This window comes from Lithobates pipiens, unplaced genomic scaffold (genome assembly GCF_037356315.1).
Source record: "Lithobates pipiens isolate NorthernLeopardFrog02 unplaced genomic scaffold, aLitPip1_a1.2 Scaffold_1, whole genome shotgun sequence".
In the NCBI taxonomy this organism is placed as follows: Eukaryota; Metazoa; Chordata; class Amphibia; order Anura; family Ranidae; genus Lithobates; species Lithobates pipiens.
In genome coordinates, this window is record NW_027507685.1 from 232,783,132 (window position 1) to 232,809,932 (window position 26,801).

The 26,801-nt window shown below is 48.2% G+C and overlaps 1 protein-coding gene across 1 annotated transcript in view; it reads right to left on the reverse strand.

The window, feature by feature from the left end:
* LOC143984619 (class II histocompatibility antigen, M alpha chain) overlaps positions 1-18,108 on the reverse strand; it is a 49,439-nt gene extending 31,331 nt beyond the window's left edge. Inside the window, exon 1 of the mRNA XM_077484653.1 lies at positions 18,027-18,108. Coding sequence (XP_077340779.1) covers positions 18,027-18,087 — 61 coding nt within the window. The 5' untranslated portion in view covers positions 18,088-18,108. The remainder of the gene's footprint in view (positions 1-18,026) is intronic.
* Between the last annotated feature and the right edge of the window lie 8,693 nt (positions 18,109-26,801).

The following is a 26,801-nucleotide window of genomic DNA, read 5'->3' on the forward strand; positions in this document are numbered from 1 at the left end:
TACATTGATTGTAAATTTACAAAATGTGGAAAAATTCAAAGGGTATGAATACTTTTTTAAGGCACTGTATATAGAAAGGGCAATAAAGAAGCTGCGAAAAAGGATGGGGGGAAATGGAGGGGGGGAGGGGATACCACCAGGGGCAAACAATGAAGTAGAGAAAGACATGGGGGGTGAAAAATTATTGTCAGCACTCAAGGCAAGACAAGTAATTTACACCCCTAACCCATGGATATTTAGCGCTCCCTGAGTCCCTTCTACTTAGGATGTACTACTCTTTATTTTTGTTCTCCTTTCTTTCCCTTTTATCACTCTCTATCCTAATTTCTTTTTTTTCCCCATCCCTCTCTCGCCATCTTTTTTGTTCTTTCTCTCCCTTTTTCTTTGTTCCTCCCCTTATTTTCCTCTCCCTTCCATGTATTCTCTATTTTTATTCCTTCTCTTACTTCTTGGTGGAGAGTTGGGACGAGCGGCAGTGCTGGCGGGGAGTTGGGACGAGCGGCAGTGCTGGCGGGGAGTTGGGACGAGCGGCAGTGCTGGCGGGGAGTTGGGACGAGCGGCAGTGCTGGCGGGGAGTTGGGACGAGCGGCAGTGCTAGCGGGGAGTTGGGATGAACGGCAGTGCTGATGGGGGGTTGGGATGAGTGGAAGTGCTGGCGGGGAGTTGGGATGAGCGGCAGTGCTGGAGGGGAGTTGGGATGAGTGGCAGTGCTGGCGGGGGGTTGGGATGAGTGGCAGTGCTGGCGGGGAGTTGGGATGAGCGGCAGTGCTGGCGGGGAGTTGGGATGAGCAGCAGTGATGTTCTTTCTCTCCCTTTTTTTTTGTTCCTCCCCTTCTTTTCCTCTCCCTTCCATGTATTCTCTATTTTTATTCCTTCTCTTACTTCTTGGTGGAGAGTTGGGATGAGCGCAGGACTGGTGCAAGGATTTTTGACACCCTAGGCAAAAGCTAATTTTGCCGCCCCCTGGCTCCATCCCTAACCCCACCCCCTTTGCCCTGCCCATGTATACCCCATCTTTTTAATGAAGTGCCCATCAGTGCAGCCTCACCAACGCTCATCAATGAATGTTTGCTTGTTTCCATCCATTCGGGACACAGACGTAGTCCTCAGCTGCTGCTGCGCCTCTGGCACTATGTGAGGACGGATCGGCGGCTGCCTGCTGATGGTGAGACTTCGTTGTTTGCTGCAGAGAGAAGAGAGTAGAAACACCAGTGGCATGGCACCCTAGGCAGCCTTGCACCCTAGGCGGCTGCCTAGTTTGCCTAGTGGTAGCACCGGCCCTGGATGAGCGGCAGTGCTGGTGGGGAGTTGGGATGAGTGGCAGTGCTGGCGGGGAGTTGGGATGAGCGGCAGTGCTGGCGGGGAGTTGGGATGAGTGGCAGTGCTGGCGGGGAGTTGGGATGAGTGGCAGTGCTGGAGGTGAGTTGGGATGAGTGGCAGTGCTGGCGGGGGGTTGGGATGAGTGGCAGTGCTGGCGGGGAGTTGGGATGAGTGGCAGTGCTGGCGGGGAGTTGGGATGAGCGGCAGTGCTGGAGGTGAGTTGGGATGAGTGGCAGTGCTGGCGGGGAGTTGGGATGAGCGGCAGTGCTGGAGGTGAGTTGGGATGAGTGGCAGTGCTGGCGGGGAGTTGGGATGAGTGGCAGTGCTGGCGGGGGGTTGGGATGAGTGGCAGTGCTGGCGGGGAGTTGGGATGAGCGGCAGTGCTGGCGGGGAGTTGGGATGAGTGGCAGTGCTGGTGGGGGGTGGGAGGAGTGGCAATGCTGGGGAGAGTTATGATCAGCCAACTTAGGTGCTCTTGATCAAAGTCATCTGTGGATCTGAGAACTGTAGTGGGGACTTTTAATGGCAACTATAATCACAGGTAGCGTTACTCACTGTGTCTCCACCTTTGTGGTGTCTCGCAGCAGTGACACCTATACTGAAATCTGAAGATAGGGTCTCCTTTAGCCCTTCCCACTTCACATTCCTCATCAGTCAGCTGACCTCCAGTCTCTGCGCCCCAGCCATGCCGTGAACTGAATGGGTGGCTGTGAAGAGGCTGAGTGGGTGACCACGGGGTCGTCCAAGAACAGCCCAGCTGGGTGGCCACAGGCTTCAGGGACAGCCCTTCTGGGCAGCCGTGAAAAGGCTGGGAGAGAGATGCAGGCTTCAGGAACAGACCAGGATTCGGTGACCCCCGGCAAATCGTCATTCGACCCCGCTAGATTGACTTCACACAAATGGAATGACCATAGATGGATTGATATCCATTTGGGTCCTGCTGAACCAGCCGATTTTGATTAATATATGGCCACTTTAAGTTCATCTCTCTGAACAGGTTTTGTATTAAACCCATATTTAGGGTGCAAAATGAAACACGGTCATAGTCCACCCCCACCCCATATCTATAAATTATCCTCCTTTATAGAATCTGGGGGTTCCTCTCCCCATAGGCTACTGCCATTTATTAATTTGGCCCGGCTCTGCATGGCTCCCCCTGCACAGTTGCATCATTCATTCACAGGAATCTGTAAATGATAAGTCTACAAGTCCCATTTGTCACAATGGTAGAGAGACCCGTAGCTTTCAATGGAACACAAGTGTGTTAATGTCACCGCACTTGTCCATCAATACTTTCTCAGGCTCCTCAAGCTTTCTCAAGCTTCTTAAAGCGGAACTTCACTGAAAAGCAGAAGTTCCGGCTCTTCCACCTTCCCTTCTCTACCAATGATGATGAAAAAATTCAAACAATAACAATAAAAAAAACATATTTTTTACTTCAAGCTATAAAACATACCCAATGGACAAAATATAAAAAAAATTAATTTCTTCATCAATTTAGGCCAATATGTATTCTGCTACATATTTTTGTTAAAAAAATCCCAATAAGCGTATATTGATTGATTTGCGCAAAAGTTATATCATCTACAAACTATGGGATATATTTATATAACTGACACTTTTTGGGGACCATTGACACTAATACAGTGATCAGTGCTAAAAAAAAAATGCACTACAATAAAACTGCTACTGGGAAGAGGTTAACATCAGGGGCGATCAATAGGTTAAATGTCTCCCTAGGGGATGCGTTCTAACTGTGTGTGTGTGTGTGTGTGTGTGTGTGTGTGTGTGTGTGTGTGTGTGTGTGTGTGTGTGTGTGTGTGTGTGTGTGTGTGTGTGTGTGAGGGGGGGTGCTTTGAATGGGGGAAGACAGAGATCCATGTTTTTGCTTAGCATTAACACAAGATCTCCATCCTCCCCTCTGGCAGAATGGCGATCTGCCTTGTTTACATAGGCAGAGCGCCGTTTTGCCTCTCATCCAGTAGCATTGCTAGGTGGGGGCAGGGGGTGTGAGCCGCACCCGGGTGACACCCGCCAGAGGGGTGACACTCGTGGATTGCCGGACCACTAACACCGCCGCTGCCCTGATGATCTGCGCCTCTCTGTGTCTCCAGTGGAGCAGACTGAAGCCGCCTCCTCCTCCTCTCTGTTTACATCCAGTGAGGAGGAGGAGCCCGAGGGACACACACGCTTTGTGTGTATGTCTGCGGCCGCACTGTTCTGGGGTCTGTACTGTACACTTATATGTCTACTTATAAGTAGATGGACATGTGGGGGGGGGGCGCTATGGGAGGGAAGAGGGGTGCCTATGCTGATGGGGGGGTCTGCACTAAGGGGGGATTTTATACTGATGGGGGGGCCTGCACTAAGGGGGGTGTGTTTTCTATACTGCGGGGGCCTGCACTAAATCAGGGGTGTCTATACTGCGGTGGTTTGCACTAAGGGGGTGTCTATGCTGATGGGGGGTCTGTATTAAGGGGGGTGTCTATACTGTGGGGGTTTGCACTAAGGGGGATGTTATACTGATGGGGGTCTGCACTAAGGGGGATTCTATACTGATGGGGGGGTCTGCACTAAGGGGGATTCTATACTGATGGGGGGGTCTGCACTAAATGGGGGTGTCTAAACTGCGGGGGTTTGCACTAAGGGGGTGTCTATACTGATGGGGGGTCTGTATTAGGGGGGGTGTTTATACTGATGGGGTTCTGCAATAAGGGGGGTGTCTATACTGATGGGGGGTCTGTATTAAGGGGGGGTGTCTATACTGTGGGGGTCTGCACTAACGGGGATGTTATACTGATGGGGGGCTGCACTAAGGGGGATGCTATACTGATGGGGGGGTCTGTACTAAGGGGGGATTCTATACTGATGGGGGGTCTGTAATAAATGGTGGTGTCTATACTGCGGGGGTTTTCACTAAGGGGGGTGTCTATACTGATGGGGGGGTCTGTATTAAGGGGGGTGTCTATACTGATGGTGGGTCTGCACTAAGGGGGGTGTCTATATTGTTGGGGTCTGCACTAAGGGGGATTCTATACTGATGGGGGGTCTGCACTAAGGGGGATTCTATACTGATCGGGGGTCTGCACTAAGGGGGGATTCTATACTGATGGGGGGTCTGCACTAAGGGGGGATTCTATACTGATGGGGGTCTGCACTAAGGGGGATTCTATACCGATGGGGGTCTGCACTAAGGGGGGTTCTATACTGATGGGGGGTCTTCACTAAATGGGGGGGGTCTATACTGCGGGAGTTTGCACTAAGGGGAGTGTCTATACTGATGGGGGAGTCTGTATTAAGGGGGGTGTCTATACTGATGGTGGGTCTGCACTAAAGGGGGTGTCTATACTGTGGGGGTCTGCACTAAGGGGGATTCTATACTGATGTGGGGGGTTTACACTAAGGGGGATTCTATACTGATGGGGAGTCTGCACTAAGGGGGATTCTATGCTGATGGGGGGGGGGGGGGTCTGCACTAAGGGGGATTCTATATTGATGGGGGGGTCTGCACTAAGGGGGGATTCTATATTGATGGGGGGTCTGCACTAAGGGGGGTGTCTATATTGTGGGGGTCTGCACTAAGGGGGGATTCTATACTGAGGTGGAGTCTGCACTAAAATATACTGAAGGGGGACAATAGTTGGTGGAGGGGGGTGACACCAATGTTTTCTGCACCAGGTGACACAAACCCTAGTGACGCCACTGCTCTTCTCATAATGATCGGCGGGTCCTGGCGGCACGGGCATGCACCCCAGACCCCATGCATGAAATCACGCACAGGAGGGCCACCCTGCCGCAGTATATCTGCATGGGGCGGTCCAGAAGTAGTTAAGATTCCAAAGTTTGCATATCGCAGGAGCGAACCCCCACAATATCTTTAACCACTTGCTGACCAACCGCCAGTAATTTTACAGGGTGACTAACTGCTATCTAATTTTCAAGTAACACCATAGGCCAGCCATTCCGCATTATTTTTTTATGGAACCCTAGTATTCCTCTAAAGATTGTAGGTACACCACATTCATTATTTTTGTTTTGGTATTATAACAATAACTTGCGTGTGACGCTATAAATTGTTAGTGAGGGTACTTGGAGACCTGAAAATGATTTCAAGGGTGAGAAAGGCTGCCATAGGCCGCCTGGTTATACTTCCAATTACTGAAGATGTCATACTTGAATGTACAGTGCTACTCTACAGGGATGTAAGAAGAGTCCCTCTGCAGATCACGGGAACTGCCAGAATGGGGTTTTCCAAAACAAGTCGTTAACAGAAGGGGCCGTCCTGTTTTTCTTGTAAAAGTGGAAATCCCCTTTTCACAATTGCAGACATACAGAAAATAGCGCCACCATCTGCCCGTACAAGGTGGCTGTAGAAACAATAATAATGTCAGTGGCAATGTTAAACTCCTGGGCTGAGCTACAAAGAGTTACAGCGCCCCCGGGTGGTGGTGATCACCTCCAATGCTGTGTATAGCGATCCCAGTAGCTGTATAGAGTATACATCCCACAGATTTACTCAAACCGAAAGCAGTGGAAAGCGATGGGAAGTCCCTGAACTTTCAATATTTGTTTTTCAAATCAAAGTCTGCCCTCCAAAAACTGTATAATGTAGAAAAAGGTCAGGGATAATGATCTGATCTTCATGGAATGTCCCAAAGCCATTAAGCTATATACTTATTGCGACAAAAGTTATTAAAATGATCAAATAAACTTGTCTCTACATACATTTGCATTTTAATCCTCTAATGGCCAGTGCAACGTTCTTCTGCTTTTGTGACCAGAATGACTCATATGTATTTTAAGCATTTTTTTTTTTTTTTTAGAAAGTTACTTAGAATGCACACAATGTAGACATCTCTCTGCTCCTTAAAGAGGGATTCCGCCCAAAAAAAAATATTAAAAGCCAGCAGCTATAAATACTACAGCTGCTGACTTTTAATAAATGGACACTCACCTGTCCCGGGTTCCAGCGATGCCGGCAGCCGAGGCCGATCGGCCGCTCGGGCCTCGGCAGCTGCCGCCGCCATTCTGGGTGAGGGAATCAGGAAGTAAAGCGAATCGGCTTCACTTCCCGGTTCCCTACTGCGCATGCGCGAGCTGCGCTGCGCAATAGGAAATCTCCGCGCTGTCACTGGGACCCGTGTGTGTCCCAGCAGACAGCGCGGCAGGGCAGGAAATGGCGTAGACTCCCACGGGAGTCTATGCCCGGAAGTGGGTGAAAATACCTGTCTTTGACAGGTATCTCCACCCCCTCCCCCCTGAAAGGTGTCAATTGTGACACCGGAGGGGGGGGGGGGGTTCCGATCAGCGGAGGTTCCACTTTAGGGTGGAATCCCGCTTTAACCACTTCAGCCCCGGACCATTTTGCTGGCCAAAGACCAGACCACTTTTTGTGATTTCGGCATTGCGTTGCTTTAACTGATAATTGCGTGGTTGTGCGACGTGGCTCTCAAACAAAATTGATGTCCTTTTTTCACCATAAATAGAGCTTTCTTTTGGTGGTATTTGATCACCTCTGGGGTTTTTATTTTAAACAAACAAAAAAAGAGCGACAATTTTGAAAAAAACACATTATTTTTTATTTATATTTATTTTGCAATAATAAAAAATATATATAAAAAACATTTTTTTCTTTAGTTTAGGCCGATACGTATTCTTCTACATATTTTTGGTTAAAAAATTGCAATAAGCATGTATTGATTGGTTTGCGCAAAAGTTATAGCATTTACAAAAAAGGGAATAGTTTTATGGCATTTTTATTAATAATTTTTTTTTTACCAGTAATGGCAGGGATCAGCGATTTTTATCGTGACTGCGACATTATAGTGGACACAGCAGACATTTTTTTCACATTTTTGGGACCATTGTCATTTATACAGCAATCAGTGCTATACAAATGCAGTGATTCCTGTGTAAATGGCACTGGCAGTGAAGGGGTTAACCACTAGGTATCAGTGTAGGGGTTAAGTGTGTCCTGGGGAGTGTTTCTAACTGTGGGGGGGCTATGTGTGATACATCACTGATCGGTGCTCCTGATGACAGGGAGCAGAGATCAGTGACACTGTCAATAGGCAGAACGGGGAGATGCTTGTTTACATTAGCATCTCCCCATTCTTCCTCCCTGTGACACGATCTCGGGTACCCCCTCTGTGATCGAGTCAGCGGAACCGACGATCCGACTCACAGAGGTCCCGGCCGGCGAGCGCGCGCCACTGGCAGTGCTCACACGATGGTACACCAGCAAATTTAAAGGGACTTACAGGAACGCCCATTTGCCTGTCCGTGCCATTCTGTCGACGTACATCAGCGTGCGCCAGTCGGGAAGTGGTTAAAGCAGTTTTATACCTAAATTTCTGCTTTACAGTAATGCCACGTACACATGATTGGAAATGCCGCCAGTAAAACTCAGATGGGAGCTTTTTTTCGAAAAATGCGACCATGTGTACGCTCCATCGGTCTTTTGCTGGCGGAATTCCAGCCAGCAAAAGTTTGAGAGCAGGCTCTCTATTTTTCGGTCAGGAAAAGTTCCTATCCGAAAATGCGATCGTCTGTATGCAATTCGGACTCGCAAAAAAACACGCATGCTCGGAAACAATTCAACGCATGCTCAGAAGCATTGAACTTTGTTTTCTCGGCTCATCGTAGTGTTGTACGTCACCACGTTCTTGGCAGTCGAAAGTTCAGAGAACTTTTGTGTGACCGCGTGTATGCAAGCTTGAGCGTAATTCTGTTGAAACAAACATCCAAGATTTTTGGTACAGAAATTCTGCTCGTGTGTACGTGGCATAAGTGTTTCAAAAGTCAACAAGTTTTTCTTTGTTTTTGGATAGAGTAGGCTGGGGTTAGATCCCCTGTCAGGTTTTTATTGCTGGCTGCATCCTTTTTGAAGAGATTCTGTTTTTTCTGGTGACCATTTTCTCTGGGACAGAAAGTAAAGGAAAATTTGAGCTGGGGTCTTGTTCTGATGGCCAACGTCTAAGCCCTTGTACACACGGTCGGACATTCCGACAATAAAATCCGTCAGATTTTTTCCAAACGGATTTTGTCCGAAACTGGTGTTGCATACACACGTTCGGACAAAGTTGGCGGAAAATCCGATCCTTCGGAACGTGATGACGTTTTTTAGTTACGACAGGACTACGTTCAGGCTAGTAGCCAATAGCTTTGGTCTAAGAATTTGATCTGAGCGTGCGTGGCACTCCGATCGGTATTTTCTACAAACGGTCAGACAAAGTCCGATCGGATCATGTTGTCGGAAAATTTTATATCCAGCTCTCAAACTTTGTTGGTCGGATATTCCGATGGAAAAAGTCAGATGAAGCCCACACACGGTCGGATTATCCGACAACAAGGTCTGATCGGACATTTTCCATTGGAATGTCCAACCATGTGTAGGGCTTAGGCCGCGTACACACGGGCGGATTGTCTGCCCAACTAAGTTCGTCAGACAATCCGACAGACAGTCCGTCCAACTTTTGAATGAACGGACTTGACCACACACGATGAACAGACAGTCCGTTGAAAGCTTGCGCGATGACGTGTACAGCACGTACGACGGGACTAGAAATACGACGTCCAATACACTGCAATGCAACCTTCGGCCGTGTAAATCCTTTCTGAGCATGCGCCATACTTAGTCCGTCCAACTTGCCTACTCACGAGCGGACTGTCCGCTGAAACCAAGTTTGGACGGACAAAATTACGGAAATTCCGAAAGACTTAGTCCGTCAGACTGTCCGCTGAAAAAGTCAGCTGAAGCCCACACACGAGCGGATTGTCCGCTGAAACACGTTTCAGCGGACTAAGTTGGACGGACAATCCTCTCGTGTGTACGCGGCCTTAGAGTGGATTTTTCTCACTTTGCAAAGGCTTCCTCTCCCTTCCAGCTGTGTCTACAGGACAGGAAGTGAAGAGAAGACAACCAATGGGGTGTAAATTGTCTGTAGAGGCCCTTAGCAACAGCTGGCTCTTTCCTCGCTGTACAGAGGCTGCCAGTCACCCAAGCACCAGTCCATATACTCTGGCTCCAATGAATCAGTCTAGGAGTTTTTTGTAATTTATTGCTTGAAGAACTTTAACAGGAGAGTGGGTTAAGGGATGGGATACTCTAAAATGCTTAGCACTTAGTGATTAAAGAACAATCTTCTTCTTGAGTAATTGTGGGTGTTGGACAGTGAGGACCATGAGGCAAGTCTCTTTGGCATCTGGTTACCTTGCTGATGCACAACTTCTGGTAGCCATTGCAATCTCCAGAACACTACACAGTCACAGAAATAAGTTTAGGGTCCTTACTCAGGAGTCCCCAGGACAGCTGCCATTTTTCCGTTCCCTCTGGACATGGTCCAGTGAGTAAGATGGTCCCTCTCCAGACCAGATCTCTAGTGGTGAGATTCTGCAATCAGCTTCTAGCAAAGTCTATCCAGGCCCTCAGCCCTGACAACGCTGAGGCCTCTAGAACAACTGTTTAGTGCATTGGCTGACCGAAGGCAGCAGCCACTCCAGCTCTGGAACCCTACTGGGAAAAAGAAACCCAGCTCTCCTGTGCTTCAGACTATTTAACACCATCTCACCCCCCTTCTGGACACTCCTCTTCAGGGATTGCCTGAAACCTGATAAATATTCAGGCTGGTTATTATGAAACTCTTGCCCTAAGCTCTGGAAGCTTCTTCCAGAGGCAGGGAAAAGCAATCAAACTCCCAGCCTGTGAAACCCTGAACAGACCAGGCAAAACAAGCACTTCTCCCTTGATTACAGAAAATTTGCCAAAAACTGAACTTACCTAGCATCCTACTCTAGGTGCTTCACCTAGCTCCAGCAGGCTCCCTCCACCTGAATGACCGGTCTCCCATTCCCAAAGCCATCTCTCTAAGGTGTTCCAGACCAGTGGACAGTCACACGCTGAGGTCTTTAAGTACAATGCAGAACCAGTAGTCCAGAACCAATAGTCCTCTCTACCCAGAGCATCAGAATAAAGAAAAACATCCAAAGTCTGCCAGGGAGACAAATAAAGTCTGAATTACACCTTATTCCTCTACCACTAGACTTATTAAACCTAAAACGAAAGATTAGATGTGGTGGCTGCATTTGTTTTCTTTTTTCCCCCTCTGTTTTTATCTGATGATCTGGCCAGTAACACACCTCCTGTATTAGAGTACCCCCATTCTATATGAAGGAGAACAGGAGGCATAGCAATCAACGGCATTGTCACTCTGGTGGGGAGGGGAGTGTTAGATGGACTAACAGAATTAAATATGCTAACAAATTGAAGCCAAACTCCAGCTCACAGTTTGTAAGCAGTTACAGGAATGTTTTTTTCCCCTTTTGGGATATTTGTTTTGCATAAATAAAAGCTGATCATTGTAAGCACTCTGCTAGTGTTAAATGTTTTTTTCTTTTCTCTGTAACTGATACATTCTGCTGGAGAGCTTGTTATTTTGAAAAACAACAGACTTACTGGCTAAATCACTAGATGAAAAAAAGAAAGAAAGGCAAGGGTGTATTTTGTGTAATTGCCAGAGTTCAGCTTTCATATTCAGATTTTTGCAGGACGACGTCACCCGCTGCTATCCCAACTTGCCGATACAAGACCGGCATTCTGATTACAGCTACATGCTATTTTACAAGAGGATTGTTTGTGAGGCCGCGTACACACGCGGGGACTGTCTGCCGAAACTAAGTTCGTCAAACAGTCCGCTCAAACTTTTGAATGAACGAACACGCCCACACACGGCACTTTTTGAGCGGACAAATACGGCAAACTTTGTTCGTCGTACTAAGTCCGCGCAACTTTTGAAATGAACGGACTCGCCCACCCCAAAGAACCTTGTCCCCATGTTGATGAGGACAAGGGCCTCTTCCCGACAACCCTGGCCGTTGGTTGTCGGGGTCTGCGGGCGGGGGGCTTATCGGAATCCGGGAGCCCCCTTTAATAAGGGGGCCCCCGGATACCGGCCCCCCACCCTATGTGAATGAGTATGGGGTACAATGTACCCCTACCCATTCACCTGTAAAATAAAAGTACCCAAAAAAAAACACAACACACGAGATAAAATATTTTATTGCACAGCTCCGGGGGTCTTCCGTCTTCGGGGGTCTTCTCGCCGGACTCCTCTGCTATCTTCTTGTAGCTCTTTTGCTAGCGGAGGAGTCCGGCTTTCTTCCTCCCTGCCGCCGGCCTCTTCTCCTGACTTCGGGGGTCTTGTCCCCCTCTTCGGTTCTTCTGCCGGGCCACCGCGCTTTCTTATAGCTCTTTTACAGGCGGTGGCCCGGTCTTCTGTCGCTGCTGTCGCCTTCCGGTCGCCTTCCGTTCTTCTTCTTGTTCTTCTTCTTCTTCTACAAGAGGATTGTTTGTGAGGCCGCGTACACACGCGGGGACTGTCTGCCGAAACTAAGTTCGGGCCGGGCCACCGCGCCTTCTTATAGCTCTTTTAGAGGCGGTGGCCCGGTCTTCTGTCGCCGCTGTCGCCTTCCGGTCGCCTTCCGTTCTTCTTCTTGTTGTTCTTCTTCTTCTCCAGGAAATGTTGACACGTCGCTCTCTCCGGCCGGAATGCCAGAGCCGCGCTGTGCGGCCACTTATATAGTGACAATGGGGCGGTGTCACATGGTATATTTCACATGGGTTGGTCACATGGTGACCCCGCCCCCTTATGATGTCATAGTCCCCATGTGACATCAACCCATGTGACCAACCCATGTGACATATACCATGTGACACCGCCCCATTGTCACTATATAAGTGGCCGCACAGCGCGGCTCTGGCATTCTGGCCGGAGAGAGCGACGTGTCAACATCTCCTGGAGAAGCAGAAGAACAAGAAGAAGAACGGAAGGCGACCGGAAGGTGACAGCGGCGACAGAAGACCGGGCCACCGCCTCTAAAAGAGCTATAAGAAGGCGCGGTGGCCCGGCAGAAGAACGGAAGGCGGCGGCGACAGAAGACCGGGCCACCGCCTGTAAAAGAGCTATAAGAAGGCGCGGTGGCCCGGCAGAAGAACCGAAGAGGGGGACAAGACCCCCGAAGTCGGGAGAAGAGGCCGGCGGCGGGGAGGAAGAAAGCCGGACTCCTCCGCTAGCAAAAGAGCTACAAGAAGATAGCGGAGGAGTCCGGCGAGAAGACCCCCGAAGACGGAAGACCCCCGGAGCTGTGCAATAAAATATTTTATCTCGTGTGTTGTGTTTTTTTTTGGGTACTTTTATTTTACAGGTGAATGGGTAGGGGTACATTGTACCCCATACTCATTCACATAGGGTGGGGGGCCGGTATCCGGGGGCCCCCTTATTAAAGGGGGCTCCCGGATTCCGATAAGCCCCCCGCCCGCAGACCCCGACAACCAACGGCCAGGGTTGTCGGGAAGAGGCCCTTGTCCTCATCAACATGGGGACAAGGTGCTTTGGGGTGGGGGGGCCGCGCGGCCCCCCATTCCCCAAGCACCCCCCATGTTGAGGGCACGCGGCCTGGTACGGCTCGGGAGGGGGGGCGCGCTCGCTCGCCCCCCTTTCCTGGCCGGCCGGGTAGCGTGCTCGGACAAGGGTCTGTTGTGGACTTTGGGGGGACCCCCACGCCGATTTTTTTCGGCGTTGGGGTTCCCCTTTAAGTCCATACCAGGCGGCGGGGCCCGCGACGTCTCCTTCGCGGGCCCCGCCTACCTGGAGACGCGCTCGAAATGAGCAGACTTTCCTCCGAGCGGGAACAGTTTGCTCATTTCGAAAGTGGCCTACACACGGGCGGACTGTCCGCTCAAACCAAGTTTCAGCGGACAGTTTTTCGGAATTTCCAAACAACTTTGTTCGTCAAACTGTCCGCTGAAACTGTCCGCTGAAAGCCCACACACGAGCGGACTGTCCGCTGAAACACTGTTCAGCGGACAAAGTTGAGCGAACAGTCCGCCCGTGTGTACGCGGCCTGAGTGTTTATATCTTCTATTAAAGCCATAATATTTTAGAGCCAGTAGAGAGCATTTAGTTTCATTTGTGTTTTCCAAAGTGACTGTAATCTGTCTGAGCATCAAGACCTCTCGCTGCCTCCTATACATACCCCAAGGTGGGACAAGCACACATGACCTTCCTGTTATTTCAGGAGTCCATTATATGAGGTGAGCAAACAATTTACCTATTGGTGGACAGGTGGAGGGATCAGTCACCTGAGGTGCAATTGGATTTCTTTCATTCATATAGATTTCTGTGCTGCATTGTGAACATTTTAGCTGCATTGTAAACTTTATCATTCGGATATGCGGATCCGGATCTTTTTATGATTTACTGCTTAACCACTTCAATACCGGGCACTTAAACACCTTCCTGCCCAGACCAATTTTGAGCTTTCAGTGTTGTCACACTTTGAATGACAATTGCGCGGTCATGCTACACTGTACCCAAATGAAATTTTTATCATTTTTTTCCCACAAATAGAGCTTTCTTTTGGTGGTATTTGATCACCTCTACGGTTTTTATTTTTTTGCGCTACAAATAAAAAAATACCGAAAATTTTGAAAAAAATAATGTTTTTTTTTGTTTCAGTTTCAAAACTTTGTAAATAAGTACGTTTTCTCCTTCACTGATGGGCACTGATGGGGCTACACTGATGGGCACTGATAAGGCGGCACTGATGGGCACCAATGAAGTGGCACTGATGAGGTGGCATTGATGGACACTGATAGGCGGCACTGATAGGCGGCACTGATAGGCGGCATGGATGGGCGACACGGATGGGCGACACGGATGGACACTGATAGGTGGCACAAATTGGCACTGATAGCTGGCACAAATTGGCATGGATGGGCGGCAGAGATGGGTATGGATAGGCGGCACAGATGGGCATGGATAGGCGGCACAGATGGGCATGGGTGGGCACTGATAGGCGGCACAGGTGGGCACTCATAGGCGGCACAGGTGGGCACTCATAGGCGGCACAGGTGGGCACTCATAACAGGTGGGCACTCATAGGCGGCACAGGTGGGGACTCATAGGCGGCATTGGTGTTATACTGTACTAATGGATGCCAATCAGTGCCAAACAATAATGCATGCCAATCAGTGATGCCCATTGTGGGCACTGATTGGCATCCATTATGGGCACTGATTGGCATCCATTGTGCTGACCATTGGCATCCCTGGTGGTCTAGGGAGGATTACCTTTTCCCTGGTGGTCTTGTGGCGTCCCTGGTGGTCCAGTGTGGGCATCCTCGGGGGGGGGGGGGTGCTGATAATCGATCAGCACAGCCCCCCCTGTCAGAGGAGCAGCCGATCGGCTCTCCTCTACTCGCGTCTGACAGACGCGAGTGAGGAAAAGCCGATCACCGGCTCTTCCCATTTACACTGTGATCAGCCGTGATTGGACACGGCTGATCACGTGGTAAAGAGTCTCCGTCGGAGACTCTTTACCGAGATCGTAGTTGCCGGGTGTCAGAATGACACCCCGCAACAACGATCGCCCCGATGCGTGCCCCCGGGGGCGCGCAGTGGCTCATAATCCTGAGGACGTCATATGACGTCCGGTCAGGATTATGAAACCACTTTGCCGCCGTCAATTTGTAATAGGGCGGGCGGCAAGTGGTTAACAGGACACTAAAATGCTCTATATAAGAACTGGGATTTTTTAGGTGCCAATAACTTGAGTCATAGTCATACACTAAAATTCTATTTATTCATATACATTTCATGTTAAAAAATCAAGAAAAAAAAATATAGGTAAAATAAAAACAGAAAAATAATTAATGTTTGATATCCACATAGTGAATTCATTACAGTTGCTTGTCATGGTGTAGGAATCCCAATACGTTTCACCATTTGATAGGTGTCATGGTTATGCAGTGATCTTCCTGTGTTTGCTTACCTCCCCTCATGTGTTCAGACTAAGAGGCCAGCCACTTCCACCTGGTGGTTTTTAAAACCTCTCCTCTAAGCATGGCTCCACCCCAGGCCCTATCACGGAACCCTATATTAACCTGTGCACTGCAAGCCAACAGTGCTGATCAACCATTGTGTATTCCTTTGTGTGTTAGCTTCCTGTTACCTGCCGTGTGCTCTTCTGTTGTTCCGTTACCGACTTTGGCGTGTCCTTGTCTATCCCTGTTTGCCTGTGATCCTGACCTTTTGGCGTGTCCCTGACTATTCCTGTCTGCTTGTGGCCCCGACCTTGGCTTTGTCCCTCACTATCCCTGTCCTCCTGTTGCCTACTGTGGGTGCGAGCTGGGGGACCCTGGGGGTCGCGACCTGGAGCCAGTTGCAGCCAAGTCCATCCTCACCACTAGAGGCGCTGGTGAACACCTGCTGGCTCTTAGACTCCGTGCCCCAGGGAATCTTACACTCTAACCCCCGTGGGATTTGTCTCCCGTCTGCAGCAGTCAGCCGTAGGGTCCACAACCTTGCGGTGCACTCCTGATCCCTACGGTGTGCATCTGTCACCTTGCCTCAAGGTGACCTGACAGTTTGATCAGCCATGGACCCGGGTGACATGCCGCTTCCTGTAGATGATCCATTGCAGAGCTTAGTTCGCAGACTTGAGACCCAAGAATCGCATCAGACCCAGGTGATGCGATTCCTTCAGGATTTGGCATCGCGTGTTGAACAGGTTTAGGCCTCATTAGGACCCCCGGTTCAACAACCTCAACTGCTATCTGCCCCCCCACCTATCGCATCAGTCGCAGCCACACATTCATTACAACTACCAGCTCCGGCCCATTTCTCTGGGGACTCCAAGGCTTGCAGGTGGTTCCTTAGCCGGTGCACAATTCATTTTGAACTTCAGCCCTAAAAAGTCCTGTCCGATCGGGCAAAAGTTGCATATATCATATCCCTCCTGTCCGGCGAGGCGTTAGCTTGGGCTGCCCCTCTGTGGGAACTGAATGATCCAGTGGTTTTTAACCTGTCTGATTTCTTGAAACTTTTTCGGAATATCTTCGAGGAACCGGGTCATGTCTCCTCAGCGGCTAGCGCTCTTTTACGTCTCCGTCAAGAGTCTGCGTCTGTGGGACAGTATGCTCTTCAGTTCCGTATCCTCACAGCTGAATTGAGCTGGAATAACGAGGCCCTAGTTGCAACCTTTTTACATGGCCTCTCTGATAGAGTGAAGGATGAATTAGCAGGAAGACCCCTTCCTGCTGATGTGGACAGTGTCATCACCTTGTGTAACCAGATCGATATTCGCTTTCAGGAGAGGGCCCTGGAAAAAAGACGCCAGCACTCCCCGTTCTTTAGGCAGCCTGTGTCCCCAGTCCCTTCTCTTTGATCCGAGGAGCACCTCCTGCCTACCGAGGAACCTATGCAGTTGGGCTGGACTAAGTTATCTCCCGAAGAACGTGCCAAAATGTCTTAAGAATTCCCTGGAACTAAGGGGCCAAGTCCAACCCCTGAAGAACAACCCCACACCATAATCCCTCCTTTACCATATAATTTGGACCAGTGCACAAAGCTAGGTCCATAAAGACAAGGATGAGTGAGTTTGAATGAATGAGTGACTTGTATAGCGCTACCTATGCGAACTGAATTGCCTCAGGGTGCTTTCTTGCCACCAGAGTCCATCTGCGGTTTTTTGCGTGGTCCTTTACCCTGTAAGGTCCTAACACGCTTACAAACACATACAACATTGACATACACATACACACATATTAAGGCCAATTATTATTTTTTCTAATTAACCTATCAGCATGTCTTTGGAGTGTGGGAGGAAACCGGAGTACCCGGAGGAAACCCACGCAGGCACAGGGAGAACATGCAAACTCCAGGCAGATGGTGTCGTGGTCAGGATTTGAACCAGCGACCCTATTGCTGCTAGCTAACCACTACACCACTGTGAGTTTGGGATGGAGGAACTTGACTGGCCTGCACAGAGTCCTGGCCACAACCCGATAGAACACCTTTGTGATGAGTTAGAGTGCAGACTGTCATCCAAGCCTGCAAAGGGTGGGCCAACTCCATATTAAACCCTATGGACTAAGACTGGGATGCCATTAAAGGTCGTGTGCGTGTAAAGGCAGGTGTCCCAATACTTTTGGTAATATAGTGTATCTCAGATAATCAGGTACAGTTGGAAATCGCAAGTCATGTGTTTTTGGCTTTACCCATAATAATTCAAGCCACAGCTTGTGTATACAGCATAGAAGAGTGGCAAAGCAGCTAATCAGAAAACAGAATAATAAAAGCAAAACATTCTCTGTTAACCCACAGGGAAAAAAAGATGAATAATTCCCCAGACTGGGCAGGTTTGGAGAAATCAAAGGCGTCCTTCTATAATAAAACTGCATAACCTCTGCATAGCATAGGGACTTTCCATAGAACTGCCTGGTATGAGCCAAGAATCCAGGAGACGCCTTTATACTCTGAGATATGAAGGTGAACAGTTCCTGTTACTTATTAATGATTGCATAATGACATCATGGGAATGATATTCAGCTGCCTGGTCATGTGGGTCGTGTTCTTGAAAAAAAACAAGTTGCATTTATACAGTTAGCAAAAATGAATTTATATACCAATTGCATCATTTGCTGCTTGCGTTTGTACAGGAGGATATTTTCTACATGAGGATTTGGCTTTACTTCTGACTCTACACCTTTTAATGGAAAGTCAGGATTTTAACCCTTTCCCTGCCATAGTCAGCTGTTTTGATGTTTTTTTTTGTGTTTTTTTTTAGGGCTGTGGAAATGAAAGATGAATTCCTCGATTAATCGATTCATTTTTTTGATCGATCAAAATTCTTTTGATCGGTACTCACCTCTCCACCAGGTTGTGGGTCCCAGGGAGTTCCGTTGGAGATCCGGTGACTTCATGGACATTGACGTCACTGGACTCCTCACCCTTCCCCAAGTGCCTCCGTCTGCTAATGAAGGGAAGGGGGGAGGAGTCTGGTGACGTCTGATTGAACGTAACGCGTACGGGGGAGGAGCTACACATGACGTCACCCGCTGCTGCCCTACGGAACTAACACGATTGTCGGCTTTACATGCTGTGTTTTTATCATCTTTATGTGAGTAGTTTGTGTTTGAACACAAAAATGAAATCTTATACTTAAGCGGTGAGCACTTAGATCTTTTCTTTCCACCCATAACCTGGCGTCCTTGCTGAGATCTAAGGAGACCTGAGAGAAGTTTATGGTCCGTGTTAACACTTTTGATACCCGCTTGCATGACCATCTGTTTGCACAGGGGTCCATGCCATAGGGTGGGAGCGATTAGTTAGACCGGAGGTGGAGGGATTGTCACGCTACTGTGGAGGAAAAAAAGACTTACGTCAGTGCTACAGTTTGAATTTAAAACGTATTTGTGTGAACTGTGAAGTTAAGTCATGGATTGTGGAAACTAACTAGTGTCGGGTGATTGTATATAGTGTATACCACATTTACCACTGACTAATGCAGAGTTGCAATGGAAGGAGATCAGCTAAAAGTAGTTGGATCTGTATGTGCGTTATAATTAATCAAAATTAGTCGATTTAATCGATAAAAATAAAAAAACGATTAATCGAACACGAAAATTTTAATCAGTAACAGCCCTATTTTTTTGTACACGATTAAACAAAATTTTGGCTTTTTAAAGCCCCCCAAAACAATGTATATTTTCTGAAAGTAGACCCTAGAAAATAAAATAGCAATAATTCCAATTTATGTCACCCAATATTAACACAATGGTTTATGAAATGCAACATTTCAGTAAAAAAATAAAAATAAAAAACACTTAACTTAATTTTAGGGCACACAAATAAAATCAATTACCCAATTTTTGGGTAAAATATAAAAGATGTAGTTACGTTGAGGTTACGTTGAGGTTACGTTGAGTAAACAGATTTCCAACAGGCCAAGTCTTAAAATTGTGAAAAACCTAGTACCCTATATTTTCTATAATTAGGCACGTTTTACACAGGCTTCGGCTAGAGCAGTGTGAACAGTAAGCTTTGACAAAGATTTTGCAGGACTTTCAGCAAGCTTTGGTGAAGCTTTTATGCTGGATTCACATCTATGCATTTTTTGTGTTTTTTGCATTTTGCAGATTTGCACTACAGAACGTGTTCCATAGGAAACAATGTTAAATGGACTGTAGTGCAAATCTGCAAAATGCAAAAAGCACTAAAACTGCATAGGTGTGAACACGGGCGTCCGCAGAACTTTTTTCAAGGGGGGCATAATTTTAGGGTCCCCCATGCGCCACCCCTTTTCGACAATGTCATTATCAGATTATCATGGTCAGAGACTGTAGACTTAGTACAATCCCTAGGATAGGTAATGGATAATAGCCAACAGGCCCTCTTACCAGACCCAGTGAAACAACACCAGTGATCCCTCCGGCTGGAAGATCACTCAGGCGCCACGGGGGCGACTCTCGTCAGTAGTGTAGCATGTATGTACCCTGGCAGTGATTCAGTCTTTCTCTCTCTGGTGGTGCTGGGCAGCATGACTCTCTCTGGTGGCATGGGGCAGTGTAGTTCTCTCTCTAGTGGCGCTGGGCAGCGTGTCTCTCTCTCTCTCTGGCTTCTGCCCAGCACAATCCTTGTTCTTTTTCCTGTAGCACCCTCTCCCTCAGCTTTTTTCCCCCTGGCTACAGTCTCTCAATCTCTCTCGATCAAGCTGTATCCTCCTCCCTGTGGAAAATGGGGCCACCAATCTTTGGGACTACATGTCCTTTGATTCTCTCCTCTCCTAGTCTCTTTTGATTGGCCCTCAGTTATGGAAATAGGGAAGGAACAGAGCGGGCAGGAACAGTTATGGCCAATAGGGAAGGAACAGAGCGAGCAGGAAGCTGGGCGAGGAACCTGGTGAGAGCCGTCGTCTCTTCTCCCTGACAGGAGAAAGGAAGGGGTGACCGGGGTAAACCTGATAGCACCGCCGCCGAGTACTCTGCTGGACTGAGCACGGAAAAGAGCCCGCTGTCACGCTACACTGATAGGGGGGCTTGGCAGAACCTTGATGGTGTCACCCCACTGGCGGGTTGCACATGGGTGTGGGCTGCCCGCACCCCGATACGGATGGAACTGTGTTGAATTTAAGATCTCATCCCTGATTCCAGGGGGGGGGACTTGACCACCCTTGCCCCTACCTGTGGACGCCCATGGGTGTGAATCCAGCCTTAAAGTACCTTTCAGCTTCAGTTTTTAAACGCTGAACACAGATCTTAATGAAAGTGCTAATTTCAACTTTAAGCAGGCTACTAAAAAAAAAAAAAAAGAATTCTTTTGATATATTAACAGTAAAAAAGCGAAATCAGAGCACATTGCCCACGTAGAAGAAGATGAAGGGAGGATGATTACAGATGACACAGAGAAGGCAACTGTACTAAATGCTTTCTTCTCCTCAGTTTGTACACAGGAAAAGGAAGGGTACACCGACCACGACAGTAATGTTAGTAACACATCACAGGATGTACCCTTGTGGCTAATAGAGGCGGCAATCAAGGAAAGACTAGATAAGCTTAAAGCAGAGTTCCACTTGTTTTTCAGTTTATTAAAAGTCAGCAGCTACAAAAAGTGTAGCTGCTGACTTTTAATTAACAGACACTCACCTGTCCCACAGTTCAGCAATGCGGCCGCCCGAAGCCTCGCTCCTCTCCCACTCGGAGGACCCTAGAAGAAGAGGATCAGGGCCACTCTGTGCAAAACGAACTACACAGTGGAGGTAAGTATAACATGTTTGTTATTTAAAAAAAAAAAAAAAAAACAAGGGTTTACAGCCCCTTTAAATACACATTTTTTACTTTATCATTGGTGCATTTATTACATTTTTTTTTTTCAAAAGGTGAACTATGCCTTTAACATAAATCAGTTAATCACAATGAGTGAAACTCTGCTGCCCACAAAGACGCTGCGGGTGGTCCTGCAGTTCCCTTTCAACAACCTCATCTAAAGTTCCCTTTCAGCTGGAAACTCCTTAGAGCAGCAGCTCTGGCCACAAAGGGATTTTCATTTTTCCGGGAAGTGGAGAAGGTTTTCCCGTTTACACACAACGCCTCATTCCATTGTCACCAGCCTAGGTGAACCTGCCATGTATTCTTACAAATGGTCCACTAGGGGGTGCATGACACAGAAAACTTGCGTCACTCGCAGTGTTACTTTTGGCAGCAAATTCCAATTTAGTTTTAGTCTAAAGCCCCATACACACTATCAGATTATATGCTGAGTTTTTCCTTCAGATTTACCAAAACCATGTAGTAGAAGGGCCTGCCTGATTGCATACACATTGAAACACCTAAGGTTTGTCCTCATATTATATGGTTTTGGTAAATCTGAAGGAAAAACTCAGCAGATAATCTGATAGTGTGTATGGGGCTTTAGACCCCTTTCACACTGGGGCCTTTTGCAGGCGCTATTGCGCTAAAAATAGCTCCTGCAAACCGACTGGGAAACAGTCGCTGCTGTCTCTCCAATGTGAAAGCCCTGAGGGCGGTGCGCTGGCAGGATGGTAAAAAAAGTCCTGCTAGCAGCATCTTTGGAGCGGTGAAGGAGCGGTGTGTATACCACTCCTTCCATCTGGCCTGAACCACTCCTTCACTGCTCCTGCCCATTACAGGGGCACTCTTCCCACTGACCACCAATATAAGGGGGCACTCTTCCCATTGACCATTAATGTAAGGCGGGCACTCTTCCGACTGACCACCAATATAAGGGGGGCACTTTTCCCACTGACCACCAATGTAATAGGGGCACTCTTCCCACTGACCACCAATGTAACAGGGGCACTCTTCCCACTGACCACTAATGTAATAGGGGCACTCTTGCCACAGACCATCAATGTAAGGGGGGCACTCTTCCCACTGACCACCAATGAAAGGGGGGTACTCTTCCCATTGACCACCAATGTAAGGGGGGTACTCTTCCCACTGACCACCAATGAAAGGGGGATACTCTTCCCACTGACCACCAATGAAAGGGGGGTACTCTTCCCACTGACCACCAATGAAAGGGGGGTACTCTTCCCATTGACCACCAATGAAAGGGGGGTACTCTTCCCACTGACCACCAATGAAAGGGGGGTACTCTTCCCACTGACCACCAATGAAAGGGGGATACTCTTCCCACTGACCACCAATGAAAGGGGGGTACTCTTCCCACTGACCACCAATGAAAGGGGGGTACTCTTCCCACTGACCACTAATGTAAGGGGGGCACTCTTCCCACTGACCACCAATGAAAGGGGGGTACTCTTCCCACTGACCACCAATGAAAGGGGGTACTCTTCCCACTGACCACCAATGTAAGGGGCACTATTCCCACTGACCACCAATGTATGGGGGGGCACTCTTCCCATTGACCACCAATGTAAGGGGGCGCTTTTCCCTTTAATTTCAGACAAGGGTCTGATATGGATTTTGGGGGGACCCATGCTGCTTTATTAAAAAGATTTGGCATGGGGTTCCCCTTAAAATCCATACCAGAGCCGAAGGTCCATACCAGATCCACCGCTTTTTTATATTGCCAACAATGTTTTTTTTTTTTTTACTCAGCTGTCAGCAGGGAAACCGCTGACAGCTGATATTTTTTTTCACTTTTTTCTTTTACTTTTTTCTATTGACGGTGTTCTGGCAGATAGTGTCCTGCCATCGTATAATGTCCGCCCCGTACTGCGCATCTCCGAAGCTGAACGGCGCCTGCGCCGTGAGTGGAGGTGGTAGCCCCACCATCCAAGCAGACATAGGGTTGTGAAAATTAGAGGGGCCCTCAAGGGAGAGCTTCGCTCACCACCCTTCGTGCTCGGCCTCGCTGCGCTCGGCTCTTTTTTATTCCTACTCTATGTCCACTTGGATGGTGGGGCTAGAACCTGCACTCACGGCGCAGGCGCCGTTCATCCTCGGCTATTTTCGGAATCTGTGTTGCTGTGTACTGCGCATGCACAGTACACAGCGGACACTATCCGATGGGGGACCATATATGATGGGACACCGGCAATGTTTTATTTTATATTCAGCTGTCAGTGGGGAAGCATGTTGACAGCTGATGATTTATCGGTTGTAAAGGACGCATCGGCTGGTTTTCCGGCCCTGCTCCTTAACAACCAGCTTTCACTGTGTCCTGACTGGGCAAAGCTTTGCCCAATCAAGGCTTGGAATGAACTGTGCAGTGTGCACTGCATTGTGGGACTCTTAACGGGCAAACATCCTGCTGAGCGCCCCACAAATTGGGGTGTTCGCCAAACTGGCGAACAGTCGTTGTTCGAGTTGAACTTTTGTTCGGCTCAAACCGTTCACCCAACACTCTCAAACCTACATAAAACACTAAATTTTAAAAAAGTGTACACCGGGGGCGGACTGACCATTCGGCCACTTGGGCACTGCCGGGGGGACTAGGGGGCCCCATCAGGGTTGCCAGCCTCAGTAAAACCAGGGACAGTATGTAAGAATCTGTGTTTTTTTTTATATCTGTCTCTGAAATGTCCCTTACTGACATCCTTTTGGTGTAAAAATCCTGAGATTATAGCTGCCCCACCTCTCCAGTACCTTCTCAGCCAATAGAAACATGTCTGTGTATACTGTGTGATTGTATACTGTGTGTGTATACTGTGTGATTGTATACTGTGTGTGTATACTGTGTGATTGTATACTGTGTGTATACTGTGTGGCCACATAATTTCTGATTGCCTGGTGCCCCATAATCTCCTCTTGTCCGGGGGCCCTATGAGTTGTCAGTCCGCCCATGAGTGGTGTACGTATAATCCTATACTGAATGACATTTATATAGCTTAAAGTAGAACTAAAGAAAGACAAAAACATTTTTTTATTTAAACCCCTGTTTTTTTGTTGTTATTTTTTTTGCCATCTGTGTCCCTTTGAGAAGATTTCTCTTCACTTCCTGTTCCATAGCCAAACAGGAAGTGAAAGGAAATCCTTGGTTGTCACCAGACCTGGTGTCCCCATTGGAAGATTTCCTCTCTATTCCTGTTCTGGTGAGAACTCAAAATTGTGTATTTTCTTAAACTTTTCGGTGATAACAGTAAACAGGACAAATAGAGAGGGTGAATAACATCCTGACGCCCTATGCAAAACTAGAATAACAGGTTTTGCCTTTAGTTAAGCTTTAAGCACTGTGTATCATAAACAAATACATTTTTAAAATGAAAACCTCTTTGTTATACTTTGTTGCAATTTGACACGGCAGATCGCCTGCAACCTCTTTGCAGACATTTCCCATCCACTCCAGTAATCGCCACACGTCATTTCTAAGGGAGTTTCTTGATGGTCAGACCTCGGACTTTGCCAGCGTTCGGCCTGAGATTCTGACTTTGTGCTCAGTTGGCTCTTTACTGGCTCTGCTTAGTTCTCCCCCCACTTCTGTGATCCCCTCCAATCCTCATATCCTTCTCAGCTCAATCTCTTCCCTCTCTGGCCTGACACTGCAGTCCTCAGATCTCCCAGTCCTGAGCCCCCGTACACACGGTCAGACATTCTGCCAACCAAATCCGTCGGATTTTGTCCGTTGGATTTTGTCCGTCGGATTTTGTCCGAAACTGTTGCATACACACGGTCGGACAAAGTTGTCCAAAAATCAGATCATTCAGAACGTGATGACGTAATTTCGTTACGATGGGACTACGTTCAGGCTAGTAGCCAATAGCTTTGATGTAGGAATTTGATCTGAGCATGCGTGGCACTTTGTCCGATCGGAATTCTCTACACATGATCGGAGTATGTCCGATCGAACCAGTTTGTCTGAAAATATTTCCAACAAGTTGGAAAATTTGGTCTGACAGAATCAGTCCGATGCATACCACACACGGTCGGATTATCCGACAACACGGTCCGATAGGACACATTCTGATGGATTCTCCGACCGTGTGTACAAGGGCTGACACTGTATAGTCTGTTCAGTCCTCCTCCTTTCAGCCCGTCACTTGTAATCCCAACACACCTTTCTCAACTCCATGACATCGCCCCCTGCTGGCTTCTTTTCCATTTCCACTTCACACTACTATCACATTGTATCTTTTCATTGTTTGTATCTCTCCTCTGATTGGATCTCCCCTCTGTTTCATTAAGGGCCATTTCATACCGCTCTTTAGCAAAATTGTGGTAAAAACGCATATGTGTTTTTATCACATTTTGCTGTGTTTGATGTGCGTTTCCTGCGCATTTCTGGTTGCCCGCACCTGTGAGAAATGAACATGTGACTCAAAAAATGCAACAAAAATGCAACCAAACTGATGAGAGGCATGGAGGAGCTCAGCTATGGGGAAAGATTAGAGGAACTGAATGTATTCCCTCTTGAGAAGAGGAGATTAACCACTTCAATACCGAGCACTTTCCCCCCTTCCTGCCCAGGCCAATTTTCAGCTTTCAGCGCTGTCACTTTTTAAGCGACAATTGCGTGGTCGTGCGACATTGTACCCAAACAAAATTGATGTCCTTTTTTCCCCACAAATAGAGCTTTCTTTTGGTGGTATTTGATCACCTCTGCTGTTTTTATTTTTTGCTAAACGAATTAAAAAAAGACAGAAAATTAGAAAAAAAAAGTTTTAACATTTTGTAAATAAGTAAGTTTTCTATTTCACTGATAAGGCCTCTTTCACACGGGGCGGATCAGTAATGATCCGCCCCATGATGATCCGCTCGCTCAGCGGGGATCGCTCCGTTGTCCCCGCTGAGCCGGCTGCGGACAGGGCGGTCTCCGCACACTGTACGGGGACCGCCCTGTCAGATCTCCGCTCTCCTCTATGGGGATCGGATGAGCACGGACCGTGTGTCCGTGTTCGTCCGATCCGCTCTGCAGACGGATAGAAAAATAGGATTTTCCTCCGTCTGCAGAATCGGACTGTTGCGGAGGTGGACGAAATCGGGTGTCTGCGGATGCTCATCCGCAGACACCCGCTATCCCATAGGGATGAATGTATGTCCGTATTTCATCCGCAAACGGATGGATGAAATACGGACATATCATCCGCATGTGTGAAAGGGGCCTAAGGCGGCAACAATGAGATGGCACTGATGAGGTGGCACTGATCGGCACTGACGATGGGCACTGATAGGCAGCACTGATGGGCATTGATAGGTGGTGCTGATGGTCACTGATAGATTTCACTGATAGGCATCACTGGTGACACTGGAAGGCATTTTTCATTGGCACTGATTGGCAGCAGACTGGGCACTGATTGGCATATCCCTGGTGGTCAAGGGTGGCATACCTAGGGTCCTGTGTGGTGGCTATCCCTGGCTATCCCTGGTTGTCCTGGCGGCATTCTGGTGGTCCTGGGCGGGCATCCAAGGGGGGGCTGCCCTGATAAACAGTCAGCGCAGACCCCCCAGTCAGTTATCCTGCTGGACATCATATGACGCACAGTCAGGATAACGGAACCACTTTCCTGCCGTCATTCTGCTATAGGCTGGGCAGGAAGTGGTTAAGGGGGGATATGATCAACATGTACAAATAAATAAGGGGTCCATATAGTGAACTTGGTGTTGAGTTATTCACAGGTCATCACAGAGGACACTCTTTACTTCTAGAGGAAAAGAGATTTCATCGCCAAATACAGAAAGGTCTCTTCACAGTAAGCCCTTGTACACACGGTCGGAGAATC